The sequence below is a fragment of the Chenopodium quinoa genome, unplaced genomic scaffold, assembly GCF_001683475.1.
Source record: "Chenopodium quinoa cultivar QQ74 unplaced genomic scaffold, ASM168347v1, whole genome shotgun sequence".
In the NCBI taxonomy this organism is placed as follows: Eukaryota; Viridiplantae; Streptophyta; class Magnoliopsida; order Caryophyllales; family Amaranthaceae; genus Chenopodium; species Chenopodium quinoa.
The window spans coordinates 445,638-465,506 of record NW_018744167.1 but is presented as its reverse complement, the minus strand read 5'-3'; the positions used below and the strand labels follow the sequence as shown (position 1 = coordinate 465,506).

Below are 19,869 nucleotides of genomic sequence, written 5' to 3'. Positions count from 1 at the left end.
TAATCCGACTCCGCAATCAATAGTTTTAGAAGTTTTATAAACGCATTTTTGTGTAAGGCAAACCGTAAACCAGGCAACTCAATAAGTTGCGCGCGCCTGGCGCTCGCGACTCATTGATATCCGCGCGGAACTTAGCGCGACTCAGAGAGTTGCGTGCACCACCTGACGTCGCGACTCTATAACCCTAAACCTAGATTCCTACGCCTATAAATAGGGGTCTTTGTTCGACTCTAAACGGACAGAAAAAAAAGAATTCTAAACCCCTAATTTTGAAAACCCTAATCTCTCTCAAACCCTTTTACTATCATACTACTTTTTCTCTTTATTCCCAACTACTCTTCAACCCTAATTGAATACAAAGGCGGAGATCTAAGCATACAATGAAGAACGGTTAGTTTCCTGAGCACTTAGATAAATCACTTTTCTTTTATTGTTTAAATAACTTTACATAGTATTCTTTCGTTCAATCAACACTGAAATTTGATATTTAATTGTTATTTTATCACTTAAGACAAGGCGAATATTTTTTATTTTGTTCTTTTCACGAATATTGATTAAACAAATAATAACAAATTTTGCAATGTAATTCTTACGTGATTAATGCTTGTAAATAAAATCAACTAACTTAGTATTTAGGTATAACGTTGCATATATTGTTTGGTAATGAAACTGTGAAAAAGGAAGAGCTAGTAGAGGCCGCACTAGGGCTAGAATAGCGATTCTCCATTAAAGGAAACATTATTTTAGTACCCTCGCTCCCGAACTCATTTTTGGTTTATGTAGACAAATTTGGGCATGGGTAAACATATGATTTGTGCTAATTAGCCCATGAACTCCACATGGAAGAAAGGCACGAACGAGGTTTATGAGTTTTTCCCAAACTCATTGGCGACTCCTACTTGTTTCTTACTCCCTCCGTTTTTAAATACTTGCTCCATTTCTCCATGCGCGTAGTTTTAGGAGAAATTGGAGAAAGTAATAAAATATAGAGGTAGTGGGGTTAGTGGAAGAATAAAAATTTGTAAAACCCCAAAGTAGTGGAGATAATTAAAGGAGAGAGAATATGAAACTAATATTGTTGGGTCCACATGGTGAGAGAAATTACTTAAATATTGTAAAAGCTTTCCAAATAAGGAAATGGAGCAAGTATTTAAAAACGGCCGGAAAAGGAAAGTGGAGCAAGTATTTAAAACCGGAGGGAGTACAAAAAAGCGTGATGAAAGTATCATTTCTAATTCAAGGGCTCCCAAACAGTCAAGAATTCAAATCCTAATACACCCTAACAAGTGTAAAGTCCTAGGCTTTTAAATGGCAATGGGAATCCAAGGAAGGATCCCCTACGAAGGTAATACCCTCCTTACACAAGGAGACATTGCCCTTGCGCTACGGGAGTGAGTCCAATGCTAGCCGCATGGCCTCCCAGTTTGCCTCTTCATCGTATAGCATGCCCCGTAGAGTCGGCTCTTATTACTCGATGGGCATGACAACTTCAGCACCGTAAACCATGAGAAATAGGGTTTCATCAATTGCCCCCTTTTCGGTTGTCCGGATGGTCCATAGGACAGGAATTAGCTCTTCATCCCATAAACCACCGGCTCTTTAAATTTTCTTTTTGATATCGTCTGAGATGAGTTTGTTGAAATCTTCAACTTAGCCGTTTGCTTGGGGTCGGCCGGCTGATGCAAAACAGTGTGAGATCCCTTTATCTACCAACCATGTTTTAAGTTGAGGCGTCTCAAATTGAGGTCCATTATCAAATACCATAGACATAGGTACCCTGAACAGGGTGATAATGTTCTTCCAGATGAAGGAGATGACATCCTTTGTCTTGATGCCTCTTACCACCTTTGCTTCCACCCACTTGGTGAAATAGTCCACAGCCATAAGAATATAGCGTTTTCCGCCTAGTGCCGGCGTATACGGACCTAGAATGTACATGCCCCATTTAGCAAACAAGACTGGGCTATGGATTGCCGACAGATCAGTAGCCAGACGATGGATTAGCTTGCCAAATCTTTGGAACTTACCTTATTTTCTAACAAACTCCATGGCATTGACTCAAGAGTGGGCTAGAAGTAATGTTTCCTGGCCCTGACGGCTAAGGATATGTCGGCTGCATAAGAGACGTAGTAACCCGCATGTAACTCTTTAAGAACTACTCTCCCCTTTTTCGGGGTAACACACTTCAATATGGGCTTTAGAAACCCTGCCTTGAAGAGTTCTCCTTCTCTCATCTCAAATTTTGCAGCACACTTCTTCAGTGCGGTCGCCTTTTGGTGTATATTAGGGAGCGTACCGTCTGTCAAGTACACCCGGATGCCATCCATCAAAGTAGAACTTCGGTCTAGTACGCCAATGGGATCATCAGCAGATATACTTCGCTTTTCCATTACATCCCTAAACATTGACCGAGGCGTGTCACAAGAGACAGAGAATGCCAATTTTGACAGGGCATCTGCCTGGTTGTTTTCAGACCGGGGCACTTGCATAAGATGAAATTGTTAAAGTGTCCCTGCTTCAGCGTTGACCGCTTGCAAATACTTGATCATAGCTGGATGGGTGGTTTCATACTCACCATGGTATTTGCTAATGACCAACTGAGAATCAGAGAAGGCACCAATTTTTGTAGCCCCTACCGCCTTACACATGAGGATATCGGCTAGTAGGGCTTCATATTCCGCCTCATTGTTCGAGGCCTGGAATTTAAACCGTAGTGCATACTCATATTTGTCTCCTTCCAAAGATTGTCAGATTATGCCTACGTTACAGCCGTTCATAGTAGAGCTCCCGTCTACATGCACCTTCTAAACCTGATCAAGGATGTCATGAGCAACCGGCCTTGTCACTTCGACAATGAAGTCGGCAAACACCTGACCCTTCACTGCCTTTCTTGGTTTTGTAGGTGATTTCAAGACTTTGCATTTCAATAGTCCATTTGAGCATTCTACCAGACGAGTCCAGGGTTATCATTGGCTACTTGAGGGGTTGATCTGTGTAGATCACCACCGGATGTGCCAAGAAGTATAGTTTCAACTTCTTAACAGTCATGTATAGAGCAAGGCAAAATTTTTCAACCATGGGGTATCGGAGTTCAGCATTTCTAAGCACATGGCTAATGAAATAGACCGAGAGCTGATTGTCGTCTCTCTCAGCAAGGAGAACAGCACTAAGGGTATGATCTGAGACGGCTAGCTACATGTACTGCGTCTCCTTTGGAAGAGGGCTAACAAGCCTTGGCAAGGAGTGTAAATGTTACTTCAAATTCTAAAAGGCTGCCTCAGCATCATCCACCCACTAAAACCTAGTCTTCTTCCCGATTGCTTGGAAGAAGTAAAGGCATTTGTCACCTAGTCGGCTGAGAATTTCCCAAGTGCAGCCAAACAACAGGTAAACCTCTGAGCTTCCTTGACAGAGCGAGGTGACTTCATGTCAATCACCGCTTGTATCTTCTAAGGGTTAGCCTTTATCCCCCTTTGATCAATAAGGAATCCGATAAACTTCCCAGACTCAACACCAAAAACACATTTTTTAGGATTTAACATGACCTTATGCTGGCTTAGTGTGGTGAAGATTTCTCGGAGATCAACAAGATGATCCGTCTTTTGCTTGGATTTGAATATCATGTCATCAATGTACGCCTCTACATTCCTCTCAACCTAAAAAATGAAGACTATATTAATCTTCCGTTGGAAAGTAGCCGGCGCATTCTTCAAGCTTAACGGCATCACCGTATAACAGAATGGCCCCTGAGGAATTTCCACTTGAGGACCCCTGTCCATCATCAACTAAGTGGATTATCCTCTTCATATGATCCTTGGTGCCCCGGATGGTCGGGCCACCGCTTACGAATCTGCGTGCTATAGTGTAGACCGGATCCTTGTCGGTATCCAAACTACTAGTAGGTTGGACAGTTTTTAGCGACTGCCCCACATTCGTCTTAGAAGTCGCTTTAGACTTCAAGACATAGGACATCAGCAAGCCCTTGTAAGCTAGACAATCCAACGTCCCCTTGAGACTAAGCAGTTGTTAGTGTCATAGCCCACCTCTTGATGGAAGTGGCAGAATTTATTCTTGTTTTGCGACTGAACGTAACTCTTCATAGGATTTGGCTTCCCAATAGTCAGCAGGTCCTTCACTTCCGTAAAGATAGTGTAACAGTCTTTATTGAATTTATACCACGAGACATACGGTTTGAATTCCTTCTTCTTCTTTTTGGATGGATAGTCAGGTTCTTCAACTACCCAAACTTCTTTTCTCTTTTTTCTCTCTTCATCTTTATAAGTCGGCTAAGCAGACCGTCTCTCTTTTTGCTTGTCGGACTTCTTGGAGTCCGTATGATGGCTAGACGAGAAGAGGTAGGTAGATTGAATAAAGCTCTCCGCCTCTATCAATGCCTCTTGAAGGGTGAATACTGTTTTGGGTGTTTTTGTCCCTCGGGAGAGTTACGACTCGAGGACTGATCCGACTTCGCCTGTACTTGCAAAACAACGGAGACTCCGGGTGTTTGGAGCTCGGCCTCCGACAGTCAAGTTAGTACTTGAATATGGGTGGGAGAAAGTGCAAAAAATAAAGTGAGATATTCTCGGATTCTTAGATTAAGTGTTTCTCTAATGTGAGATAAAATGGATATAATAAAGGATTGAATGTGTCCCAAAATTTGGGGAATATCTCCCTATTTATAGGGTCATTGGAGGGTGTGCCCCTATCTAGGTCATTTGACCTAGATTTGGTGGGCTGCGCCGTTTTTCGGCACTCTTGAAGATTAGGCTCTTGAAGGCCGCCATTTCAGGAGATATCTAAGGGTGACACATGTCAGATGGAAATTGGTCCACTTGGACTAGCCTGGGCTTGTGATGGGTGTTATAAATGGCACCCATTTGATGAGCATTTAGGTTTTTTTTACCATCTTTTCATGGATTTCATGCTTAATAAATGCTTAGTTTCATGCTTTTGGTCTAGGTCTTACATTTCCTCTCTTATTTTATAGCTTTTGTGCATTTCTATGGTTTTTCTAGTCTTTTCTGCTTTATTTGCTTTATGTTCGTGGTTGTAGGTATTGTACGAGGTTCGGCTCTTGATAGCTGTGATTTACTAAGGTGGAGGAACCTTTTGGAGCAAGCTCATGGCAATTGGAAAGCTCAAGATGCAAGGAAGTGGATTCTCCAAGTTCTAGCTCTTGCGCTCTTAAGCTATGCTCTCATGAATATGGGGTGTTGAACCCACAATCATGTACTTTTGGGACTTCCTCACTTAGTGTTTATCATAATCATAATCGTGTGACCTACGCGAGAAAGTTAAAGAAACCATAGATGCACGGGCGTGCAAGTCACGGGCGCGGGCGCGCATCCCTTGTGTGCAGGCGCGCCAACCCTGCTCGCGCAGCCACACCTCTCTGGGTACCTTCTTGCTCAGTTTTTGTTCGCGCCTCATATTTATATCTTTGTAACCCGATTTGTAAAGCAGGTTTAGAATAAGCTTCATGTCACATTTTTTTATCATTTTTCTTAGCTTAGTTGAGAGCTTCTCTATAGTTTTAGGGTTAGTTTAGGATTAGATTTTAGAGAGAGAAAGTGAGGAATTTCAATAGTGATTGAGAGATTGAAGATTCAATGGAGACAATTGTGTTGAAGATCTTCTCTATTATTAATGAGTATTCTTAACTGTATCTCATTTTATTGCTTTGTTTGATTTCATATTTGTTTGGTTTGATTTTGATGTTTGATTGTTTATTAGTGTAATTGTTCTTCATAGATTGTTTATTCTTGATTTCTTTAGTTGTTTGTTGATTAGATGATGATGTTAGTGTAGTTGTTTGCTAGGAATTGGGAGAAACTTGTATGATTAATTGATTGTTCTTAATTTGGGAATTATGTTGTTTAATTGTTGAGATTAAATTCATAAATGGAAGTTTGCATGCATGTAATTCGATTAGGCCTTGAGAATCATGCTAGATTGCATTGTGAGTCTACATTGATATGGACCATTGATTTGTAGCTTACAATTGTCGATTGAGCTTGATTAGTGATGCTCCTATTTATAGTCTCTCGTAGTTGGCGCTAGTTTGACCTCTAGGAGATAGCTTGTTGACTCTTTTGATTGAGCTTGCCATTAGTCTTCACAACTATTGATTTTCATATTGTTCTCAAGTTGGTAAGATTGTCATGATTACTTGTTGATCCCCGTTCCTAGTGCTTTATTTTTTTGGTTTCTTTGCTTGTTAGTTGCTAGTGTTCACTCTTTATCTTTGTCTTCGACCTAGCTTAGGCACATAATTGAGAGCACTTGAACATTACCGTTCCTTTGGGTTCGATCCTCGACTTGTCTCTATACTTGTATATAGGTTTGTTAAGTGTTTATAAATTTAGTTTTACCGGGGAGGATAAGTTTCAACGACCTAGTTCCACCCCTCGTCAAAATGGTGCCGTTGTCGGGGAACAGTGTCTATGTTTGAGTGTTTTTTATTGCTTGAGTCTAGGTCTTTGTATATACTTTTTTTTATTAGATTTTTGTTTGCTTTGTATAAAAATGGCATGTTTCTCATTTCCTCAATATAAAAATGACCATTTTTGTGAATATTTCCATAGATTTGAGGGATTTCTTTACACTAGTAAAAAAAATCTCATTCATAATAGGCTATTTGTAACGGGCAATGCTTTGCCCGTTACAATTAAGATATTCGTAACGGGCAAAATAGTGTCCGTTACGAATACTTTTTTATTTGTAACGGGCTAAATAGTGTTCATTACGAATACACAAGTATTTGTAACAGACAAATTAGTGCCTTTACAAATAAATAAGTATTCGTAAATGTAGGCGTTGCCCGAAGTGCGCCTACGTTAAAAGCATGTTGTGAATATGCTTGGCACTCATAGGAGGTGGGAACTGACATAATGCGATTAGGGACAAGGAAAGTAGGGAGCCGCCAAGAAGTTTTTAAGGAACTTGTAAACCGTTCACGGATTATAAAAGGCAACCACGAATAAGGGACAACGAAGGCAACAACAATTGACCCGTGAAGGTTACACCCCATTCATAATCCATGAGATTACTAACTCCACATGGTTCGGAACCACGAAAGGAGGATCGGGGATGATGGTACGAAGTGAGTCATGGAGTCACATTCGCCCGTATTGGCCTCTACTCGATTCTTATATTGAAAAGCATTCCTGTGATCTCAAACGCATACAAACAAAATATTCAATTCGCTCCAAGCTATTATTTAGCTAAATTGGTTCAAAATTAATGCACACATAATTCTAAAAATTTGGTGATCACTTCAATTAATAACAAGATTAAAAGGATCCTAAACCGGTTGTCCAAATTATCTTATTAGGCGTGATTTTCAATTACATATTCCCTTTAAACATGCAATATGGTCATCAATAAATAATAGAATAACATTAATATTAAAACCAATTTAATCACAATTCCAACAACATAAAAATCGTTAGAAAAAATAATAAAAAGAGCATGATCCTTACTTTGAATTTGTTTGCTTGCAACTACAAAATAATAAACGAGTTAGTAACTTCAAGAAAATAATAAAACAATAATTAAATTAAATAAGGTTCATTTTAGGGCCAAACCCTCAAACGATTCTACCTTGGCTTAAGGACAGAACCTCGAGTAAAATATGGACTCCTTCGAGTGCTTGAAAAAGGAATTTTGAAGTAAAAAGGGTAGGCTAGTGTTTAGGTTAATAGCATGGAAGAGAGAAAATCAGAATAATAAAATTTTGGTTGCCCCGTACATCAGAAATGAGGGGGTATTTATAGGGAAAATGTGTTGAGGGAGCACACGGAACCCTAAAATGATAAAAACCCTAAAAAAGTATCCCGTGACACGGTCAGACTGTACCGTGACACGGTCAGACTGTACCGTCAACCGGTACACTTTCCCGTGACACGGTACAGTTTTGGAGTGACGCGGGAAATTTTCAGAAAACGGAATGAAAAACGCGTTAAGGATTTACGCGGAAAGGACACGGAACGTCCCGTGTCACGGCAGACCTCCCGTGTCACGGGAAGTCCCACCGTCAGACGGAAAGGGTTCCCGTGACACGGTCAGACTGTATCGTGACACGGTCACTTCTAATCCATTTTTCCGTCTAAATTCATTTTTAACCCTAATTTCTTTCGGCTTTTTAAGTGCCGATTGATAATTTCGGGCTTTTTTTTCTGACTTTTATTATTCGGGCTAAAATAAGAAAATAATAAAATAAAAATAAATAATAAAATAATAAAATAAAAAGGTTTGGGCTTAAAATTAATTAATAAGCTTGGGCTAAAATTAAAACAATTCTTTTACCAAACATCAAGACTAATCCATGGACCTCTCAAAGGTATGAATTTAATAAAATGCGATTTTTTAAGCACTCTCGGGATTAAATACTAAACCCGACCAATAGAGGCGGTGAAAGGTTATTTATCATCGGGTTTGGTTTTGGGGAGACATTTTTAGGTGACTACCTAAGCCCCCACTTTGACTGAGTTTGTAGAAACGTTAGTTTCGAAAACGATAGTCAAAGTAGTCGATAGGGACGGAGAATTCTTTAAGACGTTAGGCGATCCTAAATCATTCTATATACGCCGATACCTGCAGAAAAATGTTAATTCCACAGATAAAAGAGTAACGGGATATAATACGTATCTGGCACCAGTGTGTCGGTGACAAACGAATTTGGCAGCTTCCTAAGCTTGAAGGAAACTACCGAGTGACATTGGTTGAAACTCTTTCCATGCTTGAGGAAAGCCGACTGAAGAGTTTGGCAGTTTTCTAAGACTGAAGAAAGCTACCGGATAATACCTTCCATGCCTGAGGAAAGTCGACGAACGAATTTGGTGTCATTCAATGCTTGAAGAATTCCACCGATAATGCCTTCCATACTTGAGGAAAGCCGACAACGGAATTTTGTGGTTTTCTATACTTGAAGAAAAATCCACTGATGATGCTTTCCATTCCTGAGGAAAGCCGACTTGGCGGTTTTCTATACTTGAAGAAAAATCCACCGATAACGCTTTCCAAGCCTGAGGAAAGCCGACTTGGCGGTTTTCTATACTTGAAGAAAAATCCACTGATAACGCTTTCCAAGCATGAGGAAAGCCGACTTGGCAGTTTTGTATACTTGAAGAAAAATCCACCGATAACGCTTTCCAAGCCTGAGGAAAGTCGAAAGATGATGAGATTGCAAGTCTCTATGTATCGAGAACCTTGCGTCATAAAATGATGGTGGTCCGCTTGTCCTCGGACGTGGGTTGTAGATGGTCCGCTTTTCCCCGGACGTGGGCTGTAGATAAGACCTGCAAAAATAAATTTGCCAATGGACTCGTATATACTGTGATTGACTTGACCATTAACTTGACCAAGTTTGACTTGATGTGACATGACATGTGTAGACTTGTGAGTGTGTGTGTGTGTATATGTGTGTATGCAGACACAAGCAAACGAAGATGCAAAAGCAAAAAATTTCTGTCAATTTTTGTCATGAGTGGAAGGTACCGACTTTCTCCCGAAAAAGAAAGATGTGAAAACTGAACTTTTATTTTCGAACTTCCTTCGATGAAAACTTGGAAAAAGTTTTTTGAACTTCCCCAAAATAAAATAATGAAAAGGGAGAGAAGTTTTGAACTTCCTCCTTGAGCAAGACGAAATGAATCGTATGGATTGAATTGCTTGTCCTGAAAATAATGTATGCATGATGCAAGCTCTTAGACCAGGAGGCTAAGGACAATTACATCATGTGACACGATAGATGAATGAACTTAAGTCATGGAGCTAAGCATCATATATGGTGTAAAGAAGCGATTTTGAACGTCACTTAGGTCTGGAAGCTAAGCACATATAGTGATTATTGCATAATGAACGTTGCTTAGGTCAAGGAGCTAAGCACGATATGCTTTGTATGATTAAAAATCATTGATATATAAATGTTTCTTAGCACATTATGCAAAACAATGAACATTGCTCAGGTCAGAAAGCTAAGCAAGTATACAATGTTTCTTCTGTTGTCTTTAAATATGATGAAACATGCACAGTGTTGAAACAAGATTTCATGATAAAGGGCTCTTAAAGGGAAGGATGATTGATATGGATATGGATGTGTGAGTGAAGTGTGTGAATGTGATACTAAGGCTGGCTGCAAGGGTTATGGCGATGGAAAGAGATGTGAGAAGAGTTAAAGATGATGACTCTTCAGGCTGGGTAAGCTAATGTGATTTGGGTTCAAGCCCCCAAGTCTAGCTCTAAATGGGTAGGGATAAGTATTGGATATTCTTTGACTCGATCATGTATAGATATGAATGTGAATGTGGCCGCACCTCAATGTGAGGTTGCCTACGTATCCGTTAGGAATCAGGCCGAACGTAGCTCTAACCGAACTTTGCACAAGTGTATGTACACCTCAAATAGGTCTTTCAAGGGTTGTAATGTGGTTAAGTTGATATTTTAAGGAAGAAAGGGATAAAAGGCTCAAGACCCGAGAGAATCCCCAAGATGTGTAATTTTGAATTTGAAAATTTTTAATTTTGCAAGTTTATTTTCAATATATATGTTTTTCTTCTTGTTTTTTTTTCATTCTTGTGAATCAATGTAGGCAATCTCAGATCATGCGGTCCATCACTCACTTGACATTCATGTTTCTCAGGCACGGTACCAAGCACTCGATGAGAGACGCAATTTGAGACGTGTTCATATCAAAGACATTGGAACACTTGCCTTTAGACATTGTTTTATTGTTGCTTTGCTTTTTTTTTTTTTTACTTGCTTTATGAATGTTATACAATTACACATCTTCCAATCCCAGGGTTAAGTGAATGTGGGTTGAAGAAATGAAGGCCAAACGTAAGACAAAGCTCAAAGTGGTTGATGAAAAAAAATGGATATGTAATTGAATGGGTAATGGGGAATGAATGGGTTGCAAAGGTGCCTTAAGTAATTGGTGTCCTTGGGTTTAGTTCGGTAATTGATTTTTTTTGTTTTTGTTTTTTTTATTTTGCAAATGAATTCGATGATCGATTGCAAAGGAAAGGAATGCTCATTGATGGAAAAGGTAAGGAATGTGATTGAACGGTTAACAGAGAATGACATGGTTGTAAAGCTGCCTCATGTCATTGGTGTACCTTGGGTTTAGTACGGTAATTGATTTTTTTTTTTTTTTCAAATGAATTCGATGATCGATTGCAAAGGAAAGGAATGCTCATTGATGGAAAAGGTAAGAAATATGACACATAGACATTACACAAGGATAACGGGAACCTATGCTAGACTTATTGGGGGAGAGGGTTGAAACAAAAGAATAAAAAAAAAGCATGAAATCTTGCACGAAGGACCTGTGTGCCTTGTATTCATTTCTTCTTGCCGCGTGGAGGGACAAGAAGTTTATTTGCATCCATCAAGTCTTGAATGACGTCCTTCAAATTCCAACATGTCTCCGTAGTGTGGCCCTTTCCTTGATGGTACTTGCAATGGGCATTGGCATTGCATTTGGCGCTCCTTTCTTCAAGTTTTGGCTCTGGAAATGGCCCAATAGGTGTGATCAAGCCTTAACTTTAAAGGCGATCAAAGGCTGCATCATAAGTCATTCCTAAAGGAGTGTAAGTTCTTTTCTTCTTGGGCAATGGAGTATCAAGAGCTAACACTTCATTGAGATCAACTTGGCTTATATTGTTGGTAGTATTTTTGTGCTTAGAAGACGAAGAAGAAGGATGGTTGTTCTTCTTGTTTTTCCAAGTGTTATTATTGTTACTACCAGCAGTCTTTATTAGCTCATCCTCGATATTGATGCCGATGTCGTATACAGCTTCGAAAGTGTTCAGTGGAAGAAATTTGAGATATTCTCTATATTTATGAGTCATATTTTGAATAAAGAGGCGAACCATCTCTCTTTCTTTGGGGGATCTACCAAGAGTGATGTTGTTTCCCTCCACTTGTTCAGGTAAGCGGTGAAGCCTTCATTCTCTTTCTGTTTGAGAATGGAGAGTTCACATTTAGAAGTTTTAGTTTGAATGTTACACTTGTAACGATTCATGAAACTTTTGGTGACATCTTGCCAAGTCGCAGTATGCTTGGCATCTAGGGAATAGAACCATTGTTGGCAAGCATGTTCTAAGGAGAGAGGGAACACCGTAGGGAAGAGTGTTACGTCCAATCCCTTAAGAGCCATGGTTGCAGAGAAGGCCTTCAAATGGAATATTGGATTGTCAGTAGGCTTGAACTTTGGAATATCAGCAGTGGAGAACTTTTCAGGGAGTCTGTCCTTCACATTCAAAGGAGTGGGAGGCCGTTCCACATAAGTGAAATCCTCAGAAATCTTACTCATTTGTTCCTTCAGTTTGTCAAGGGTGGAAACAGTGACCTTGTTTTGTTCCATGGTAGTGACCCTAGTGGTAAGGGTTTGCATCATGGAAGACAATGCCTCAATGGATTTGTTGATGTTCTCAATGTCTTCTTTAGTGGCCATTGAAAGGTGATGAGTAACGGAGATGACAAAGTTCTCTTTGAACGCCTATTAGATCTGAGAGATTGTTGCGGTAATGGCTCGAACCGTATTGATCTATCTCTGTTCCTTGAACAAGTACTGTGAAATAAAATAATTCACTTAATTGTTTGACTCATTGCTCAAGATAGGAAAGGAAGGAAAAAAAAATAGACATTTGAAAACAGGTGAGAAAACTCCACTCATTTTTTATTATGATGAAAAAAGGATGCATGAACCTAATATACGATCATAAACGACCTGGTGCACGACTCGAGTCGGAACATAAAGAAAGTGTGTGGACTATACTTGACTCGTGAGTGACTAAGTGATGTTATAAGACTTGTGGTATGATCGTATGGCTAGACATGTGAACAATATCCAAAATGACTGACGCGAGGACCAAATTAACACGGAAGACTTGACTGACGCTTTTTTTTTTTTGACGTGACACGGGAACGTCTCCCGTCAGACGGGATAACATCCCGTGTCACGGGAATATTTGACATTTTTTTTTTTTTCCGTGACACGGGAACTTCTCCCGTCAGACGGGATAACATCCCGTGTCACGGGAATATTTGACATTTTTTTTTGCCAGGGGATGACGTGGCACAGGACATTTCTCCCGTCAGATGGGATAAATTCACGTGTCACGGGAGTCTCTCTTTCCTTTTTTCTTCGTTCAGGCCCACCGTGTCACGGTGAACAGTACCGTGACACGGTAGGTATCCCGTGTCGCGGCATTTCCCTTTTTTTTTTAACACAAATACAAGACTTCCCTAAAATACGGTCAAAAAAGTGGTGCACGACTTAAAGCAAAAAAGTGTGTGAACACGACATGTGAGTGATTAATTGAGGTTATGGACGCGTGTTTTGACCGTATAGCTAGACACGACTCAAAACTGGACACAGCATTCGCACAAAAATCGAGAAAAACACTGACATGACACTTTCTTGTGCACCGTGTCACGGTGCTGTCTACCGTCAAACGGTAGACTATCCCGTGTCACGGCACTGTTCACCGTGACACAGTTGAACATGCCGTGACACGGTGCGCAGTTCCAGGTCAATTTTGTGATTTTTTCAGATTTTAATCGATTTTACTATGTGAGAATAAAAACCCTCGGTCATGGGTTAAACAAAAAGAGAAAACACATGAGGGTTAGCACCAAACAACCACATAGCATTTAGGCACGATGATGTAAAAAAGTTCGCAACCTAGGGTCGAGATCTATGTTCAACTATTGGTAAGCTTTGGGTGTCAAAAGGGTACCATGGTTAAGAGTTTGGAGGCGTTAGCAAGGAAGCCTCCCTTGAAGGTGTATGCCAACGGGCGGCTCCGCGAGTTCGTGATGAAATTGAACTCGACTCCATGGTTTGGGTGGATTGAATAACTTGGATGAACCCTTATTGCCATGAGCGTTTTTGGGTCGATAGAGCTTAAATCCCCCGGGGCTAAGACGCATGTAGAACACATACGTTTTTTCAGAAAAAATCGAAGGAAGTCGACTGTGAGAAAAGAAAATAGGCCACCGGACTGATTTTAGGACTGCCGTGACACGGCAGAAATTCCCGTGTCACGGTACAGTGCACCGTCAGACGGTGGACTGTACCGTGACACGGCAGACTCTGCCGTGACACAGCAGTCAGAAAATCTGACTGGTATCCTGTTTGCTTTTGCGCGCAACCAAGTTATCCAATTTTTCCTACTGGACAGCCCTGAATGCGACGTTAAAACGTCTATGCAGATGCAAAAATGCCAAAATAATCACAGGAATATTTTTTCAAGAATCTTTCAAGTCTCATCCACTCATCTTAATTAAATACTGATCACCCAAATTGATAAATAATTAAAAATCCTCCCTAGTGGAGACGCCAAATTGTAAGCGTCGCCCGAAGTGCGCCTACGTTAAAAGCATGTTGTGAATATGCTTGGCACTCATAGGAGGTGGGAATTGACATAATACGATTAGGGACAAGGAAAGTAGGGAGCCGCCAACAAGTTTTTAAGGAACTTGTAAACCGTTCACGGATCATAAAAGGCAACCACGAATAAGGGACAACGAAGGCAACAACGATTGACCCGTGAAGGTTACACCCCATTCATAATCCATGAGATTACTAACTCCATATGGTTCGGAACCACGAAAGGAGAATCGGGGATGATGGTACGAAGTGAGTCATGGAGTCACATTCGCCCGTATTGGCCTCTACTCGATTCTTATATTGAAAGCATTCCTGTGATCTCAAAGGCATACAAACAAAATATTCAATTTGCTCCAAACTATTATTTAGCTAAATTGGTTCAAAATTAATGCACACATAATTCTAAAAATTTGGTGATCACTTCAATTAATAACAAGATTAAAAGGATCCTAAACTGGTTGTCCAAATTATCTTATAAGGCGTGATTTTCAATTACATATTCCCTTTAAACATGCAATATGGTGATCAATAAATAATAGAATAACATTAATATTAAAACCAATTTAATCACAATTCCAACAACATAAAAATCGTTAGAAAAAATAATAAAAAGAGCATGATCCTCACTTTGAATCTATTTGCTTGCAACTACAAAATAATAAACGAGTTAGTAACTTCAAGAAAATAATAAAACAATAATTAAATTAAATTAAATTAAATAAGGTTGATTTTGGGGCCAAACCCTCAAACGATTCTACCTTGGCTTAAGGACAGAACCTCGAGTAAAATATGGACTCCTTTGAGTGCTTGAAGAAGGAATTTTGAAGTAAAAAGGGTAGGCTAGTGTTTAGGTTAATAGCATGGAAGAGAGAAAATCAGAATAATAAAATTCTGGTTGCCCCGTACATCAGAAATGAGGGGGTATTTATAAGGGAAAATGTGCTGAGGGAGCACACGGAACCCTAAAATGATAAAAACCCTAAAAAAGTATCTCGTGACACGGTCAGACTGTACCGTGACACGGTCAGACTGTACCGTGACACGGTCAGACTGTACCGTCAGACGGTACACTTTCCCGTGACACGATACAGTTTTGGAGTGACGCGGGAAATTTTCAGAAAACGGAATGAAAAATGCGTTAAGGGTTTACGCGGAAAGGACACGGAACGTGCTGTGTCACGGCAGACCTCCCGTGTCACGGGAAGTCCCACCGTCAGACGGGAAGGGTTCCCGTGACACGGTCAGACTGTATCGTGACAAGGTCACTTCCAGTCCATTTTTCCGTCTAAATTCATTTTTAACCCTAATTTCGGGGTTTTTCTGATTTTTATTATTCGGGCTAAAATAAGAAAATAATAAAATAAAAATAAATAAAATGTTTGGGCCAAAAATAAATAATAAAATAAAAAGGTTTGGGCTTAATATTAATTAATAAGCTTTGGCTAAAATTAATACTATGATTTTACCAAACATCAAGACTAATCCATGGACCTTTCAAAGGTATGAATTTAATAAAATACGATTTTTTAAGCACTCTCGGGATTAAATACTAAACCCGACCAATTGAGGCAGTGAAAGGTTATTTATCATCGGGTTTGGTTTTGGGGAGACATTTTTAGGTGTCTACACGTATGGTGTAAGGTCTTTCCAACCACTTTGACTGGTTCAGCAGCAGATTGGTTTAACAGCCTAGGAAATGGAACAGTAGACAGCTTTGAGAAGCTAACAGAAATGTTTGTTAGGCAATTTATCAGCAACAGCGTGCGACAGAGAACTTCAAGGAAGTTGATGTCGGTGGAGAAAAGGCCGAATGAGTCTTTGAGGGATTATATAAGACGGTTTAACAATGAAGCAAACACAATTCCAAAGTTGTAGTAGGAGATAGCTGTAATGGCTTTGATGAATGGCTTAAATTACTCTGAATTCAAGTGCTACCTCACAAGAAAGAACTTTCTAACATTTGCAGTCGCTTTTAACAAAGCGTATGATTACATCAAAAGTGAAGAATTAATGAAAACAAGTAACAAGCATGTGTCTGTCGGTAAGGGGAAATATCATTCTGATGGTGCAGCCTCCGAAAGTGCAAGGCCTAGAGCTCCGGCCCTAGGTTGGGGAGGAAATCGCCAGGAAGTTAGGGCAACAAGGCCACCAATGCGATATAGCTCGTATACACCCCTTAACACTCCTAGAGCATCAATTTATTCTATAAATAGGAATAGAGAAGGATGGGTAAGGCCAATCCCAATGAAAGCAAAGCCGAGAGATGCCAAGAAGTACTGTATGTTTCATAGGGATGTGGGTCATTATATCGAAGAATACACGCAATTGAAGAATAATATTTAAGAGTTGATATGGAAAGGGAAATTAACATATGAAAAGGGCAATTAACTCAGTATCGGTTGGGTGCAAGAGGAAGCCAGCCGCCACCCCGGCAGGTTAAAAGGCAACAACTAGAAGGAAGGCCAGAGAGGCCGCAAGGTGGAATGGTTCGACAAGGAGGTTGAGGAACGCCACCGTTATCAATGGGAAGAGGGGTAGATGTGATAACGGGAGGGCTTGTGCATGGAGGAACGTCCTCGACCATAAATGCACCTGTCTGAGCATCGTCATATCGTAAATGCACTAGACGCCGATAAACAACCTCGACCGACTTCAATTCCTAACGTGGTGTTTACAGAGGATGATGCAAGGGGAACTATTTTCCCTAGTGATGATTTGTTGGTACTGATAACAAATATTAATGGGGCTGACATCAAAAGAGTCCTGGTAGATGGGGGTAGCTCTGCAAATGTTTTGTTCATGAAAGATTTTAACGAGATGATGATTAGAAAGCAATATCTGACGCAGGTGTCTTATCCAATTATTGGGTTCAATGGATCAATAGTGAGACCTGAAGGAAGTATTGTTCTACCAGTGCAATTGGATGATGGGCCGACGGCGAGGGACGTGATGGCAGAATTCCTAGTAGAGAATGTACCATTACCTTATAATGCAATTATCGGTAGGCCGATAATTCATGATGTGCAGGCAGTAGTGTCTACTTATCACCTGACGATAGCTTATGTGTCAAATTTGGGAGCTGTAGAAAAGGTTCACGGAGGCAGGTAATGGCAAAGTCTTGTTATGTAACGGCTTTGAAAAATCCGGTTGGGAATGGACCGGTGCTAAGTAATCCTAAAAAGGAATTAGAGCCAACAGTGCTGGATTTGGCCAAGAGAAATTTTGATGCGAGGCCGGAATCAACACCAAGGCCATTTCCAGGTGGAGAGACAGTGCAAATTGAGTTACAGCCAGGTGATTCAAGTCAGACAGTCAAGGTGGGGGCAAATATGGATGTTGATAAAAGGATGCAATTTGATAAGTTTGTTGCGTGAGAACGCGGATGTTTTTTCCTTCTCGATAAGTAAGATGCCAGGGATTCATCCTGAGGTGATGGAGCATAAGTTGAATGTAAACAAAGGGTTCAGGCCGATAAGGCAGAAAAAGCGCAATTTCACGACTGAGAAGATAGAGGCCATACAAGCTGAGGTTAATAAACTCCTAGCAGTAGGGTTTATTGAGCCATGCACATAACCGGAATGGTTGGAAAATGTTGTAATGGTGAGAAAGCCAACAGGAAAATGGCGGATGTGTCTAGATTTCATCGATTTGAACAAAGCTTGTCCCAAATATTGTTATCCGTTGCCCCGAATAGATAGATTAGTGGACTCCACTTCCGGCCATGCTATGCTCAGTTTTTTAGATGCATTCTCGGGGTATCACCAAGTAAGTCTTCATAAGGCGGACAGGGCAAAAACAACTTTTATAACAGACGCTGGAGTGTATTGTTATAAGGCGATGCCATTTGGGTTGAAGAATGCCGGAGCGACTTACCAGAAGTTGGTTGATAAGACTTTCGAGAAGCAAAAGAGACGAAATGTGGAGGTGTATGTAGATGATATGATTGTTAAAAGTAGAGAAAAGGAGGATCACATAGCTGATTTAAGAGAAACGTTTGAGACATTGCGGAAGTATCAGATGAAGTTAAATCCGGAAAAGTATGTGTTTGGGGTTTGATCAGGGAAGTTTATAGGTTTCATGGTTAGTGAACGAGGAACATACGCAAATCTTGACAAAGTGAATGCAGTACTTGAGATGAAGCAACTGAAACTATTCGAGATATATAAAGGCTGACTGGCAAAATAGCGGGATTAACGCGGTTCATCAGCTAGTCTGTTGATAAAGCACTCCCATTTTTTGTGGTTTTACAGCAGAACAAAGCATTTTAATAGGAAAAAGAACAAAGCGATGCACTAGAAGTGGTGAGGAACCATTTAAGATCCCTTCCAATGGTGGCAAAACCATTTAAGATCCCAAGACGATAGCTGTGGTGTTGTTGGTAGAAAGAAAGAAAAAGCAAATGCCGATATATTTTGTTAGTCATGTTCTTAATGCGGCTGAGCGTCGTTATCCTGTGATTGAAAAAATGGTGTTGGCAGTGGTGATAGCGGCTAAAAAATTGAGACCGTATTTTGATGCCCATCCTATGGATGTTCTGACAAACCATCCGTTGCAAAAATCTTTGCACAAGATGGATACATCATGTTGGCTGTTAAAGTGGGCAGTGGAGTTGTCGGAGTACGAGATACACTATAAGCCTAGAGTATAAATAAAGGCACAGGCCTTATCTGGTTTCATTGTAGAAACCTCATATAGTGACGAAGAGGAAGAACTGGGCACTTGGTAGGTTTCAGTGGATGGATCCACAACATCAACAGGATCGGGGGCAGGAATAGTTATAACGGCCCCAGATGGAAAGATTTTTGAATATGCAATTAAGTTTAAATTCAAGGCCACCAACAATGAGGCTGAGTATGAAGCAGCTGTTGTTGGAATTCAACTCTCTATAGCGGCTGAAGCAAAATGACTGGTTCTGACAACTTATTCTCAACTAGTGTCCAGTCAGTATACTGGAGAATATGAAACAAGAAAGGCGACAATGATCAAGTACCTTGAAAAGATGAACCAATTAACAGCGCAGCTACAATACTTTGAAATCAGGCTTGTACCGAGAATAAAGAATGCGCAAGCCGACGCTATGGCTAGGTTGGTCAGTTCGAGTTTTAATGACTTAAAAAGAACAGTCATGGTAGAAGTCTTGAAGCGGAAGAGCATAGATCAAGAGACAGAACAAGTACTTTGTATCAGTAACGGCACACAGTGGTATGATAAGATATTGGCGTTTCTCTTACATGGGGCATTGCCACCAGATCAGGGAGAGTCAAGAAAGCTACGAAAAGATAGTGTGTGGTTCATTATGCATCAGGGACAATTATATAAAAGAAGTTTTTCATTGCCGTTAAGGATATGTATAACTGATTTTGAATCAGCCAGGTTAATTGAAGAAATACATGAGGGCACATGCGGTAATTACCTCGGACCAAGGGCTCTGTCACGAGAAGCAATGAGAAGGGGGTACTATTGGCCGATTA

General features: G+C 40.4%; 1 protein-coding gene across 1 annotated transcript; it reads left to right on the top strand.

The window, feature by feature from the left end:
* Positions 1 to 16,984: 16,984 nt before the first annotated feature.
* On the top strand, positions 16,985 to 17,506 carry LOC110693943. The gene has a single exon (XM_021871125.1). The coding sequence runs from the start codon at positions 16,985 to 16,987 to the stop codon at positions 17,504 to 17,506; it is 522 nt and encodes a 173-aa protein (XP_021726817.1).
* Positions 17,507 to 19,869: the final 2,363 nt, after the last annotated feature.